At 37.2% G+C, this 14,920-nt stretch overlaps 1 protein-coding gene across 1 annotated transcript in view; it reads right to left on the bottom strand.

Moving 5' to 3' along the window:
• Positions 1 to 3,392: 3,392 nt before the first annotated feature.
• The window catches only part of HTR2C (5-hydroxytryptamine receptor 2C), a 113,564-nt gene continuing 102,036 nt past the window's right edge, over positions 3,393 to 14,920 (bottom strand). The window contains exon 4 of the mRNA XM_060137997.1: positions 3,393 to 4,216. Within this exon, the coding sequence (XP_059993980.1) occupies positions 3,393 to 4,216 (824 nt within the window). The remainder of the gene's footprint in view (positions 4,217 to 14,920) is intronic.

Here is a 14,920-nt window from a genome sequence, read left to right on the forward strand (position 1 = left end):
GAATGAGGTATTCCTGCTTTCTTCTCAGGGAACTGAACTCATGCCAGTGGGCTCACTCAGCGTCAGGAAGGTACAAATGTTGAAAGAAAAGGTCAGTGTATTTTGTCACCCATGGCTTCAGGTATGGAGGAACAGAGCAGCTTAGTATGGTGACCCTGATGATTGCACAGGTATCCAAAGCCATTTGGGATAGGGGTCAGTTAAGGTGATCAAGTCACACCACATGACTGAACAGTGGGGAGTTGTAAGACTCCTTCTGGCAACAGGAACAAATAATACAATGCCCACAAATACTGACGCTCAATATGTGTCTGTTGAACATAGAGTGGCCGCTATCAACTGGGGATAAAACCATCAATAAGGTAAACATGGTCCTCTCTAGGGGAGCTTAGAGTTTGATGGGAATAAGATAGCAATGATACCTATAGCAAAGAGAGCATATGAGCCACCCCAGGCCCCTGCTCAGGTTAAGGAAAGTAGGATAATTTGAGACTGCAGTTATTCTGCTTACCAGGCATCAGTGATGTTGTTATTAATATTGCGTTTGTTGTTTACACCTCTTGTCTTTCCTCAAGTGTCACAGTCTTTGAGTACATAGAGAAGAGTAATATTTTCTGGTTGTATTTGTCTTTATGAACTTATTTAACAGGTTACAGTTTAATTTTCCAAGAAATGAAGTGGTGTATTTTTCCCTCAAAAGATGCAGGGGGAAAAAAGGTGACATATTAGGCAACATTTAATAAATTTAATAAATTAATAGGAAGTATCACAAAAACCTGGAATGGATAACATACAGGAACCAGGAATAAGACAACACTTTGAAACCACTCACAAAAAGTACCACTTGATGAAAGAAGACTTACAGGAAATAATATAAGGCAGTCTGTTGCACGTGTCTTAAACAGATATACATACATAATAGAACATCAAAATGATCTGTTTGACAGTAAATTCACCACGTTTACACTTATCACATGGACTTTAAAACATTTATAAAAGGTGTAGGTTTAACATTGAACTGTAAGGTTTATATCCAAATGAGTATACTTGTTTCATACCGAACTGCACAGAACTTATGAATAGCACACAATTTGAGAATAATTACTGTGTTGGGTACTATTAAGTACTACTACTTGATGGCATAAGAATTATTAACAAATGTGCTGTAAGCTATTATCGTTCAACTTATTGCTAGTGCTTTTGAAAATCTGTGGTTTATATTTTATTTCTTTGTAAAACATGTGCTATGAGCTTGCTCCGATAGTTCAGGAAAGAAATCAGATGTTTCCAATTTTCTCTAATACTCACCATACTTCAGATCTGATTGCGTGGTCTTTTTAAAGACTGCTGAAGGATTTGCTTCAGTCCTTCTTATATCACCTACTCTGCCTTACATTAATACAAATCGATGGATTTATGCATCATACACGGCATACATGCAGGACACCATCTGTATGTGCAGAACTCATGCTCAGTGCATGGTGTGTTTCTTCAGACATTTTCGTTTCAGTAAGAGTTAGATCTCACTCAATTTCATATAACTGTTTTAACATGCAGTTCAACAGAGCCAACAGGCAGGTAGACTTTACTTTCATGTCATAATTGGGCATGCTCAAGCAATTGACCGACATTTGGCAGTGTTGCAAATCACGTAGGGACTGTATGAGTTTCCTCAAATACGTCCGTTGTCTCTCCCAACGCCCTTGTGGCAGACTGTTGGATTTATCTATGCTGTGTGTTGAGGACACACACCAGGGATTTTAGAAATTCAGATTCTGCCTTCACCAATTTCAAGATACTCTAAGGTGTGTAAGTAACTGTCAGGCATAAGAAATAGCATAATGAACTCTTCAGAAATTGATCCACAGTTGTGTGACAAGGACACACATGGAAATACAGTTACTGGAAACCCTTGTACACTCTGCACACAGCATAGACTTAATGGTCTGACTTTAGCAATGTTTGAAAACCTTTCACGGTTAACAAACTAGTAAAATGGTACTGAACTCTTAGAGAGCAGCAGGCCCAAGAATGAAACAATGGCCAACACTTACTGTAACACAACACTATATTTTAACAAAGATTTAAACTTCTGGTACATAATTGCAGTACAATGAAGAGCTTGCCACTTTTACAAATTAGCTGCAGCCTTGCCTGCACTAGAGTTTGGAAGGATCTGTAAATGAGATACATTTTGTTTAAAATCCAAATGGAAACTCTGTATTTCTGTTTTTCCCAAAGTTCAGTAAAAGCTTCTTTTTAATTACTTTTTTTTCACATTCTAAGGGCCCAGTTCTGTAGTCCTTAATCAAGCAAAACTTCCAAGCTTTTGATCATCTATGCTTCCAACGCAAGTTTTACTCAAAAATGGACTGCTAAATTAGGTCCTATAGATAGAGGTACCATAATTAATATACTATTTTAATAAGGCTCAAAATGCTAATTTCATTTTGTGTGTAGCACACAAACTTCCAGGATCCTGAGATCAAAACCCAATTGATGATGAATCCTGGATTGGGAAATAACTCTGGGATTTTGTTTCCCAGTTTAATCATGGAATTAGATATTTACTAAGGACCAGAATGAAAACACTAATTCCAGTTTGCTTGTCATTATAATCAGAATTTGAACATTGTCTGTAAGAAGTGAAAAGCTGTTATTGGTGTATATATCTCGTATCATCCTTCCACTTCTGTAGTTCTGGTTAACCAGCTGCTATGTTAAAATACCACTATGTCTGGTGACAGACATTGCAGTAAAATATCAACAGAACATTCTGACAATGTCAAAATTTCCCCTATGTTTGACAACAAGGCTAAGTTCTGCCTTTGACTCACTAATAGTTATGATAGATTATCAGAAGGCAGAACCTATCTTACTGTGTTTATGTGTGTAGATGAGCTGAGCAAGAATTTAAAGTGTATATTTACTGTTAACCCAGAAAATAGATTTCACTGAATTTGTTCAATTTTGGCGTGGTTGAAATGTAACCACTGTCCTGTGCATCATTCTGGTCTCCTGCAAATGTCACCTGAGATGAAGATCAACACTTCCGTATGTGAAAAAGAAAGAGAGAGAGAGAGAAGAGGGAAAGAAAGAAAGCAAGAAAGAGAGGGAGGGAAGGAGGAAGGAAGGAAGGAAGGGGGAAAAAATCAACATGTTTGCATCAAACAACCAAAGTAAATTATTCTCAATCTATTATAAACAGTAAATACAGAACCCTAAATCTCACTGCTGTAAGCATGATTGTAAAGTACAGGATTGCAAAGCTATATATAAAAACAACTTTTTCAGACAGCAATATTTACATTAGGTTATGACCGACAGAAGAATTATAGAACAATTTCCTACGTTTGTAGCTTTACTGTAGGAAAAGACTGCACCGCTCTTTCTTACACACTACTAATCCTTTCACTAACCACATTGGAGGGATTAACTGGTAGCTCCAAATTCTCGATTTGCATCTCTATACCGGCCTCCTGGTCATCAGCTTTCTTAATCACTGGTTCATTGGTGTGCCGGTAAATGTTAACATTAAGCTCCCTCCCAGACAAAGCAGTGGCAGCAACTCTCGGTATTTGTCTGATCGGAGGCTTTTTATCTGCCTTATAATTGCAGCGCAAATAGTTGGAGAAAGCCCTTCGGTAAACTTTGTTGAAAAGAGTGTACACCAGAGGATTAATTCCTGAACAAACATAGCCAATCCAAACAAACACATTCAGAAGTTTTTCCATTAGCTTTTGATTACAAGCCTTCCCACAAAGAACCGACAGGATATTAGTAATAAAAAACGGGCACCACATGATCAGAAACACAAAGAAAACAATGCCAAGGACTTTCGAGGCTTTCCGTTCATTGTTGATAGCTTGCATGGTGCCCCTTGGCCGTCTTTCCTTCTTCTTCCTTGGGCGTGGGTTCAAATCTTGGTTAGGGTTTGCAGAGTTCTCTTCATCAGTATTCCTCTTGCAACATTTCAGGAAATCCAGGCTAATTCCGGGCGGTTCCTCCGTGTGGCCGTGCAGTAACATCAGAGCTTGTCGGCGAAGGACGTGGATCGTTAGACAGTATGTAATCACCATGATCGTCAGCGGTATGAAGAAAGCTACGAAGGACCCAATAAGAACGAAATTAGGGTCATTCAGCACGCAGGTGGTGTTGTTGATGAACACCTTGTCTTCATCCCTCAGTCCAATCACTGGGATAGGAACTGATACACCTACAGGAACAGAAAAGAAGGTAGGACATTGTTACAACATATTGAAGGGTCGCACAGATTTGTACAGTGGGATGCATTTAATTGCATTTCACTGAAGAAAATTTAGATCTATCTGTTGAAGGCTATTCACAGCATAAATGGGTAGTCACATGAAAGAGTAGCAGTATGATATCAGAAAATGACAGCTTTTTTCAAGTTAGGAATGCCTTCTCGCCAAATTTCCTGTAGAAGATGTGGAATTATCATTATTGAGATAATTATAGGTATGGTTGTGCATAAGAGTGGTTCGTGTCTTTTTTGTTTTATCTCCAATTCCTAGAACTGTCCTGGCTCATAGAAAGCACTCAATAAATATTTGTTGAATGAGTGAATAACTTCACATCTATACTCAATGACGTCAATAAATTCAACTGTTCATTTTTTTTTAACATCTTTATTGGGGTATAATTGCTTTACAATGGTGTGTTAGTTTCTGCTTTATAACAAAGTGAATCAGTTATACATATACATATGTTCCCATATCTCTTCCCTCTTGCGTCTCCCTCCCTCCCACCCTCCCTATCCCACCCCTCCAGGCTGTCACAAAGCACCGAGCCAATATCCCTGTGCCATGCGGCTGCTTCCCACTAGCTATCTACCTTACTACGTTTGTTATCAACTGTTCATTTTTAAGCAGCTTCCAAATGCAATAAAAATGATGTGTATGCCACCTACTAGAGTAATTATAGCATATCAGGGTTGGCTGAGCTTTTAGCCAAGGACATCTTTTCCTGAGGAAAGTGGTCAAGAAGAGGAACTTCTGTGTGTGTGTCCTTTGGAGACAGGGCCTAGGAGCTCTGGAGTTACTGGAGATGGAGAGGATAGTATGTCCCCCAAACAGGAATTAGATCTGACCACAGTGTGGACATAATCTATGCAGAAACTGAAAGGATTGTCTTTTTAGTAAGCATTTTCCTGAGACTCTGTGCTTAAGCAGGGTCAAGAGACAGATAGAAATGCTGAGTTGGGAAAGATACAGTCCTCCCATTTCTGTGTGGAGTTTTGAACTCTTTTGTTTTTTAAGAATACTGAGAGGTAGTAATTTGGTAAGCACTTCCATTAATAAAGAAGCTCACAGGCAGAAGATATCAACAAGGAGGTGGGAGCAGAAGCTGCTCTTATGCCTGAGCATAAGTAAGAAACCTAGAAATTTTTAGAAATCATTATGGTAGATCTCGAAGAGGTCCTACACTAATAAGTAGGGATAACTTGCAAGTGAAATTCAAATTTTAATGTTAATTTATTCTCTCTTGTGTCCACAGGAACTTGAAGCCTGGGAAAATTCAGACTGCATTTTTAGGATTCTATCAGAGATTATTATGAGGAATCCTGAGCTGGTGGATATCTGCACTATGAACTGTGAGAGGGGATAGAAGCGCACTCTCAAAGATCATTGTTGGCTTTAGGGAACAGTGACAAATCTGAAACTGAAAGTCCCTATAGATTGTCTTTTTTTTTTTTTTTTTGCTGCACAGCGTGGGTGGTGGGATCTCAGTTTCCCGACCAGGGATTGAACCCAGAATCCCAACCACTAGGCCACCAGGGAACTCCCCTACAGGTTGTCTTAACACACTTTGTCAGGTATAGAGTGTTTGGCTGGATGATCAAGAAGGAAATAAATGGCAAATGTTTCTTTGCTAAGAGCTCGCTGAGGATATTGATTGGTAATTAATTTCTAGGAAGACATGAGGAAGAAAGAGTCTTTGGAAAGTGATCTTTAAGCCTTCTAACTCAGACCCTGAATTTCTTAAATGACCGTTTTTTTTTTTGTTTGTTGTTTTTTCTAGAGAAAGAGGCCAAGTGATGGTATGAGAACCAGTGATGATGTGACAAGACTTCTTGGGGTATTGGTATATGCCTGCAACCCTGAACCTGGGCATGCCATTCAAGAAAGTAAAAACGGCTGTGAAAACTAGGAGACACTGCAAACAGAAAGTGTCCTCAGGTAATACAGTGCAGGATCCGGTGAAAAGACCTTTGAACTCTGGATGGGAAGAGTGGCAAGTATCAGAAGGTAATATTCACCCAGTTTGATGAACCACGCAGATTACATTTCTTAAGAGTTATAAAATGACAGGTAAGAATGTGGTCAGTTTGTACTGTTAGGATCTTTATTCCAAAAGTTATAAATATGAGGGAATATCTAGAAAGAGTGTAGATCCAGCTTGCCTGAAAAAAGTCAGTATTGGCTTTATCCTTCATGAAATGTTTTAGTGAGGATTAGGCTGCAGGAAGTTTTCTGGAGTTAAGGAAGCTAATATGAGATTAAGAAAAGAGGGACGGGTTACTTAAACACAAATCATTTACAAGAGAAAAAATTAGAGAACCTAAGATTAAGAGAGACTTAAAAGACCTATAAGAGACTTAAGAGACTATTAAGAGACTTAAAAGACCATTATAATATGTGGACCTTCTTGGGATCTTGATGCAAATAAATTTTAAAAAATATTCATGACACAGGTGGACATTTTGAACAATGTTTGGCCTTTTGATGATATTAAATAATTTTTGTTCATTAATTTTTAAAAGTGATGTTGATATTGTGGTTCTGTAGAAAAAATCTTATATTTTTAGATATAGAGACTGAAGTATTTAAGGATAAAGTATTATGATTCTGAGGTTTATTTCAAAATAATATGGGAGGGAGAAGTGGATGGAAGTATGGATGAAAGAAGGCAGTCCATAAACGGATAAATCTTGGAGCTGGGTAATGAGTACATGGGTCTTTACTATATAATTCTATCTAACTTTACAATCTTTGAAAGTGTCTATAACAAAAGTTTAATATTTTAAAAATTGAAGAAATTAAAAGAAGACATAGAAGTCCTTTCTGAAACAGGGAAAGAAATGGCTGTTAGACCTCAGATCATAAAAGTCTCTAAGATTTACTACCACTGCTAACTTTGGAAGTGATTATTTCTAGAGCAAAAGTCTTGGCCTCCTGAGTGGAAACGCTCAACATTTTCATATAAATATAGAGAAGAAGGCGGTTTTCTGACAAAATGTTGGTAGAAAACTATGTTATACTTTCTCAGGATCCTATAGCAAGACCAGAGGAGGGGTATAGTGGAATGGCTCCCCTTCCAAACTGCCCCCCTCCCCTGCCCTCTAGCAATGTGAGAACCAGAGCCTGAGGCTAGAAACTTGATCTGGGGAGTTTGCATTCATTCTGGAGGAATCCTGACGAGGGTAGACATATCTACACTCAGGAAACAAGTGCTGGAGTGGAGATTCAATTCCCAAGGAAATGCTGCACAATATTTTAGGTATTTCTAGATATCTGAAGTTTCTAGGGAAGGCCTCACACTCTGATCAGAAGGTCAGTGGAAGTCAGCATTACTCAGAGCCCAGCTCTGAACTGGTATTAGCTTGTTTCTGTTAAAAGATTTATTCACTTTCCTAAAGGATTCTTGAGCCTAAAAGTAAGCCTGTTGAGAGACAACAAGAGAGGGTAGCAGAGTGATCCCAGATGAGCTAAAGGAGTTATTGGGTATGTGATGCCAATTTTATCCCTGGCATCTATTTGTATAATTTTATGTACATTGAACAAAGAGTGATTCTAAGGCTGCCTTTTATTGAGTCTATCTTGTATGCCAGGCATTGAGCCATGCATATTACTGACATTAAATATATAAAATGTATTATCTCAATTCGGTTAAAACTCCTAAAATACAGATATTATTTGGTGAAGGAGCTTAACCATTTTACCAAATCTATATCATCACTAGTTTTATTTGTTTTTGGTTTTTTAGAAACTGTGAATGCAGTCAACAAAACAAGAAACTTAAGTTCTTTTGTCAGTATCTGGAAATGAAATGTAAATAATAGCAACTAAAGCAGCATTAATAGCAGTACCTATTGTACAGATTATCTTAATCAATACTTAAAAAAAAATTAAAAGTATATGTCAGCAGTTTTCAAAGTGTGGTTCAAGAACCCTGGGGGGCCTCTGATACTCTTTTAGAGAGTTTGCTATGTTTCCCTTTTCCAGCTATTTATCTTTAAAACTGCATTTTCTTTATAAACTTCAACCCAAATAACATAAAACAGGTTGAATGCAGATACATAAATGAGAATCCAACTATATTTCCCTAAAACTAAATATTAAAGAGATTTTAAAACTGTAAAACAATGTCGGCCTTCTCTCAATTATTTTTGGGAGATATAGTTTATTTTTATAAAAAATATTTACATTGACATTAAATGGATTCATTACTGTTATTTAAAATGAAATGATTCATAAATATGTTAAACATTTCTCAGTTTTAAGTTATATTATAATAAATATCAATAGATATAATCCACACAAACAAAAGCTCTTTGAGGTCTTCAATTATTTCGAAAAGTATAAATAGGTCCTGACACCAAAGAGTTTGAGAGCTGCTGTTCTATATTAATGGATGAAGTTACTTAAGCCCTGGAGAGTTAAATTCAGCAAATTTATGAAGTCTTTCTCAGTATTTTAAATTTGTCAGCTAGTAGAAATTCAGGTGATGTTATGTCAGGGCAAACATAAACAACATCAGTAATAGCAACTAAATATTTTACATGCATCCTCTCACTCATTGTTGTAAAAATTATGAAAGGCGCATGTTATTTGGTGAAGTTAACTTCAGAAAAGTTAAATTAATTTAGCAAGTATAATGAAGCAGTCTTTGATATTTTTAAACCTTTGATATGTCCAAGGAGAAAAAGTGAAAATGAACTCCAAAGAAGATATATAGATTGCCAACAAACACATGAAAGAATGCTCAACATCATTAATCATTAGAGAAATGCAAATCAAAACTACAATGCGATATCATCTCACACCGGTCAGAATGGCCATCATCAAAAAATCTACAAACAGGGGCGTCCCTGGTGGCGCAGTGGTTGAGAATCTGCCTGCTAATGCAGGGGACACGGGTTCACACCCTGGTCTATGAAGATCCCACATGCCGCGGAGCAACTAGGCCTGTGTGCCACAACTACTGAGCCTGCGCGTCTGGAGCCTGTGCTCCGCAACAAGAGAGGCTGCGATAGTGAGAGGCCTGTGCATCGCAATGAAGAGTGGCCCCCACTTGCCACAACTAGAGAAAGCCCTCGCACAGAAACGAAGACCAACACAGCCCAAAATAAATAAATTAATTTAAAAAATCTACAAACAATAAATGCTGGAGAGGATGTGGAGAAAAGGGAACCCTCCGACACTGTTGGTGGGAATGTAAACTGATACAGCCACTATGGAGAACAGTATGGAGGTTCCTTAAAAAAGTAAAAATAAAACTACCATACGACCCAGCAACCCCACTACTGGGCATATACCCTGAGAAAACCATAATTCAAAAGGAGTCATGTACCACAACGTTCATTGCAGCTCTATTTACAATAGCCAGGACATGGAAGCAACCTAAGTGTCCATCGACAGATGAATGGATAAAGAAGATGTGGCACATATATAAATGGAATATTACTCAGCTATAAAAAGAAATGAAATTGAGTTATTTGTAGTGAGGTGGATGGACCTAGAGTCTATCATACAAAGTGAACTAAGGCAGAAAGAGAAAAACAAATACCGTATATTAACACATATATATGGAATCTAAAAAAAAAAAAAAAAAGTCATGAAGAACCTAGGGGCAAGATGGGAATAAAGACGCAGACCTACTAGAGAATGGACTTGAGGGCACCAGGAGGGGGAAGGATAAGCTGGGACAAAGTGAGAGAGTGGTAGTGTATATATGGATATATATACACTACCAAAAATAAAATAGGTAACTAGTGGGAAGCAGTTGCATAGCATAGGGAGATCAGCTCAGTGCTTTGTGACCAGCTAGAAGGGTGGGATAGGGAGGGTGGGAGGGAGGGAGATGCAAGAGGGAAGAGATATGGGGATATATGTATAACTGATTCACTTTGTTATAAAGCAGAAACTAACACACCATTGTAAAGCAATTATACTCCAATAAAAACGTTAAAAAAAAAAAAAAAGAAAATGCCAGGTATAAATAACAACAATTGCAATAATAATAACTACTTTTTACTGAGTGCTTTTTATTTGTCACACGCTGAGTCATGTGTTTTATAATTATTACATACTTTCATATATTATTTAATCCAGACAAAAAACATAAAAAGAAGGAATTATTAACTAGAATTACTAAATCTTTCTGAAATTAACTTCAATTAATCTACATCATCTTTAGAATTTTAGAAAGAACAAAGGTAAGTTATAATTCACATTCGGCTGAAAATATCAGGTACTACTTCAACCAATAAACAGTCAAATATTTTGCATGCATTATCTCATTTAGTTCTCAGAAAATCCTGTGAAAGTGATTATTATTCATTAAGGTTACTTAAACTCAAAGAAAAAAAAATACTTTCAATAAACATGTGGAGTCAGCATTTTAGGAACACTGAATTCAGTAATAGTTATGGTTCAAGTTTTTATTGAAAATATGTGTTACTATGACTACCACGACTACTCTCATTTATTGAGTGCTTACTAACTTTGGTACTGTATCTGCAGTATATACTTTATATGCATTATTTTATTCTAGCCTCATAAAAGCCATAAAGTAACTTGGTGCAGTTATTTTACTTCAGATAAGGCAAGTAAGTTCAGAGAATGTATAAAGATGTTCGCATTATTTCTTGAAGCCTTGAATTCAAGCAACACAGATCAATTCTCTTCAATCAGATAATAATACCATATGCCAATCATTCTTAGATGTACATTTCTTTTAGATTTTAACATCTTCTAATGTGTGATGCTTCTTACAATTGATAGTATCTTACAATCAGTGTTGGCCAGACAGTAGTCATTACATAGCGTTACATTGTCAGCGTATGTGTGAGCCTGGTCTGATAAACTTCTTTTGACATCTTCTGGTAGGATCAAAATTACCAGTAGCAAAATTTGCAAAGTGGCTATCAGCAGCATGGTAATAGTTCACTGGGAACGAAAAATTATGTCGTAACAGGAAAAAAGAGGGAGTGTTCTGAACAAGGCATCCTCAACAGCATCAAATGTCACAGAAGGGTCTAGAATTTGAAACATTTCCTCTGTCTTTGAAAATGAGGTCACTGGTGATTATAGAGAGATTATAGTGGAGTAGTGAAGACAGGAAACAGATTGCCAAGAGATGAATAATAAATGGTAATTAGATAGAGGAAAGAGAGATTATAAAATACATTTCCTGGAGCAGATTGATCAACATCAAAATGAAAACATAGATTAAGGGAATTTTTTTACTGAACTGCAGGGCTATCTCCTAGGTATCTATTTTCATGAGTTTTTCATGGAGAGGAATTTTTTCAAGGACACCTAGGAGGATGACACAATGTCAGACTGATGGGAATGGTCCCTTGTCTCGCGGAGTAATAAGTGAGTCCCTTGACAATGGGAATTGACAGCAGAAGATGAAGGAACTATTTTCAGAGAAGAACGTAGAAGACAAAACAAACACAAGCAGTGCTGCCTTAGTTCTCAGGTGACAAAGTGTGACTGAGAGTTGGAGAAATATTTTGCATACTTTGGCAGATAAATCAGTATTGTGATGATGCAGTGTGAATTTTAAGGAAGTCAGAATCAGGTTGAGAGTCGACTTTGAACTTAAGGAGTTTTTAGCTTTGAGAAGAGTAGGAACCTAGGCATGCATGAATGAAGGATATCGAGTAAGGAAAAGACCTTAAATGACTTTGAGGGAAGTGGAACTAAAAGAAGAAGATTCTTCGTAAGCAGGAAAGCATGAGAAGACAGTTCATGAGGTGACAAAAGGAATGCCCAGGGTTTGTAAGATAAACTTGGGTAAGAGTTTCTGGACAGCTGGGTGTTAAAAAGAAATAACAAGCACCAAATGGAGTCATCTGCCTCCATGACAGCAAACTAGGGCTTAATAGCAGTGTCAACTTCTCCCAATAATGTGACTTTTAAGCAATCTGAAATTTCCTGGTCAGCACTAATGAGGTAATCTGCATAATGACCCCTTCCATTACCTTTTCCCTCAAAAGAAGATGACCTAACCTGAAATAATTATTTTCTTTTGCTAATAACTTCCTTGCCCCACTCTCCTTCTGCCTGTAAAAACCTTCCATTTTGTCCAGTCCCTTGAAGTGCTTATCTATTCACTAGAAGGGATGCTACCCAATTCATGAATCATTGAATAAAGCCAATTAGATCTTCCAATTTACTCAGTTGAATTTTATTTTTTTAACAGTGAGGGAGGTCCTAGGGAGGTCCAACTATAATATGGCTGAGTGCATGAGGAAGTGAAATTTGAGATAACATCGAAATATGGCAACATTACTACTGATGGGTAGCAGAATATGCCACCCCAAAATATGCGTCTTTGGTGTAAGGATTATTTTGAGTTATTTTGAGAAATGACAGACACAAGAGAAGCTCTGAAAACAGCCTAAGAGAAATTTGCATTTACAAAGGAAATCTCCATTCGTAAACATTTTCCTCTCTGTACCTGGAAGAGAAGGATGACTAAATCATAAGAGAATCTTATCAATGGAGAAGAAGCCCACTTAATTCTGCATAACAAACGTAACCCTTGTTTACCTAGCTTTTCCTGGTCACCTCTTATAACTGGTTTCCCCCACCCCACATCTTTATTTGTCTTTAGCTGAAGATGGTATTTAAGGTGATGGCTTACACCATTTGGGGTAGTTACTTAGTTTTTCTGGGTATCTCCCCTGTATACATAACATATACATGTTAATAAACTTGTTTGTTTTCTCTTTTTAAACTGTGTTTTATTATAGGAGTCTAAGCCCAAAACTCAGAAGGGTAGAGGGAAAATTATTTTTCCTCCCCTACATTGCTCACAAGCTAGTGAAGATTGAGGAAACTAAGATTATATTTAAGGTGCAATAATATGCTTGCACATTAAAGGTGAAGGCCAATAGAGTGGAAGAGCTTAAAGATACAGAAAAGAAAGGTTAAGATGTTAGATAAAGGTCCCTGAGGAGGCAAAGTTGGAAACAGTTGGAAAAATTACACTAGGACTAAAGACTGGTTGTTCCTTTCTATTAGAAGACATAGTAGTATGAATGGGTGGCAGAAATTATTGGGCCTTATACAAAAAGGTAGAAGAGAGATGAGAAGAAAGTGTTAAATGGCAAAAGAACAGAGTTGTTAACTGGATGCACAAAGTGATTTAAATGTATATCTGTTGATTCCACAAAGCAGTGAGAAATAAGGAGAGTAAATGCAGATAGATGAGTGTGGATAGTCAGCTTTCTTAAAGATAAAATCAGACAGTTGAACACTCTTACATGCTATTGGAAAAATATTCAGGAGAGGGAGTTTGAAGATGTGGAGAAAAAGACATTGAGTAATGGAGCCAGACCCTGAGAACTTGAGAAAAAATAGACTCATGGGTTCCAGGAAGAAAGTCAAGACTTGGGTAGAGGGTGGCCTCAATTCTCTTGTAACAGGTTAAAAAAAAAAAGATTATTATACAAGGGAAAGAATTAAGGGAAGAGTAGAGGGGATTGGGAGAATAGACAGATTTTTTGAGCCATTTAGAAGTTCCATTGATAGGATATGGTGATTGATAGGATGTGGCATGTGAGGGAGAGGCAAGAGTTAATAAGTAAATGAAAATTTCTGTTTTGTGTCATTAGGTAGATGGGGATGCCATTAAGCACAAGAACATAGATGAAGGAGCAGGATTTTGGCAGTGAAAGTAATGGACTCACTTTGGATTGTGTAAAGTTAGAGATGTTTGTGAGTATCAATATGGAATTCTCTGTGAATATAGTTGTTTAAAACTCAGGAGACAGGTGCGGTTGGGAACAGGATCTTTCTTATAAAGGGAAACTTCAAGGTCATGATCTTTTAGGGAGAACTTTGGTGAAAAGAAGTCATACAAAAATCTAGGGAAAGGGTTCCAAACCTTTTTGTACCTAAGGATCTCTTCTTAGAATAATGTTTTTAATGTATAAAATAACATACAGGAGATTGCAAAGGAAATAAATTATTTTGGCATTCTGCTATCAAAATATTAAAGATAAAATTTAGAAACAGTAATATATGCAGGTTTTAATTAGCACATTAAATAACAAAATCTAGTAATGGGCCTAACAGCTCCTGAAATTTGAAATAGTGAGCATCTATCATATGGCAAGATATCTGCCACAACCGAATATGATTTTCAAGTATTTGTAATGCCTATTGGTGATACTGTTACAGATATTGCAAATTACTATTTTGGTTTATTGCTTACATTTGTAATTGAAGTAAATCCCAAATTTAAGTTATAAGTTAGTTAAAATAAAGATGCAGGGAGGGAGTGGCCAAGATGGTGAAGTAGAAAGACCCTGAGTTCACCTCCTCTCATAGGAACATCAAAATTACAACTATTTACAGAACAACCATCAATGAGGACAACCTGAAGACTGGTAGTAAAGATCTTTTACAACTAAAAATATAAAGAAGGAACCAAAATGAGACAGGTTGGAGGGGTAGAGACACAATATAGTCAAGACCCATCCCCCTGGGTAGGTAACCCACAAATGAGAGGATATTACAATTGCAAGGGTTCTTCCTAAGGAATGAGTGATCCAAGCCCCACGTTGGGCTCCTCGCCCAGGGGGCTTGCACCAGGAAGACAAGTCCCCAGAATGTTTGGCTTTGAAGGCCAGTGGGGCTTACTTTTGGGGAGGGCTGTA

Source organism: Lagenorhynchus albirostris, chromosome X (assembly GCF_949774975.1).
Source record: "Lagenorhynchus albirostris chromosome X, mLagAlb1.1, whole genome shotgun sequence".
NCBI lineage: Eukaryota > Metazoa > Chordata > Mammalia > Artiodactyla > Delphinidae > Lagenorhynchus > Lagenorhynchus albirostris.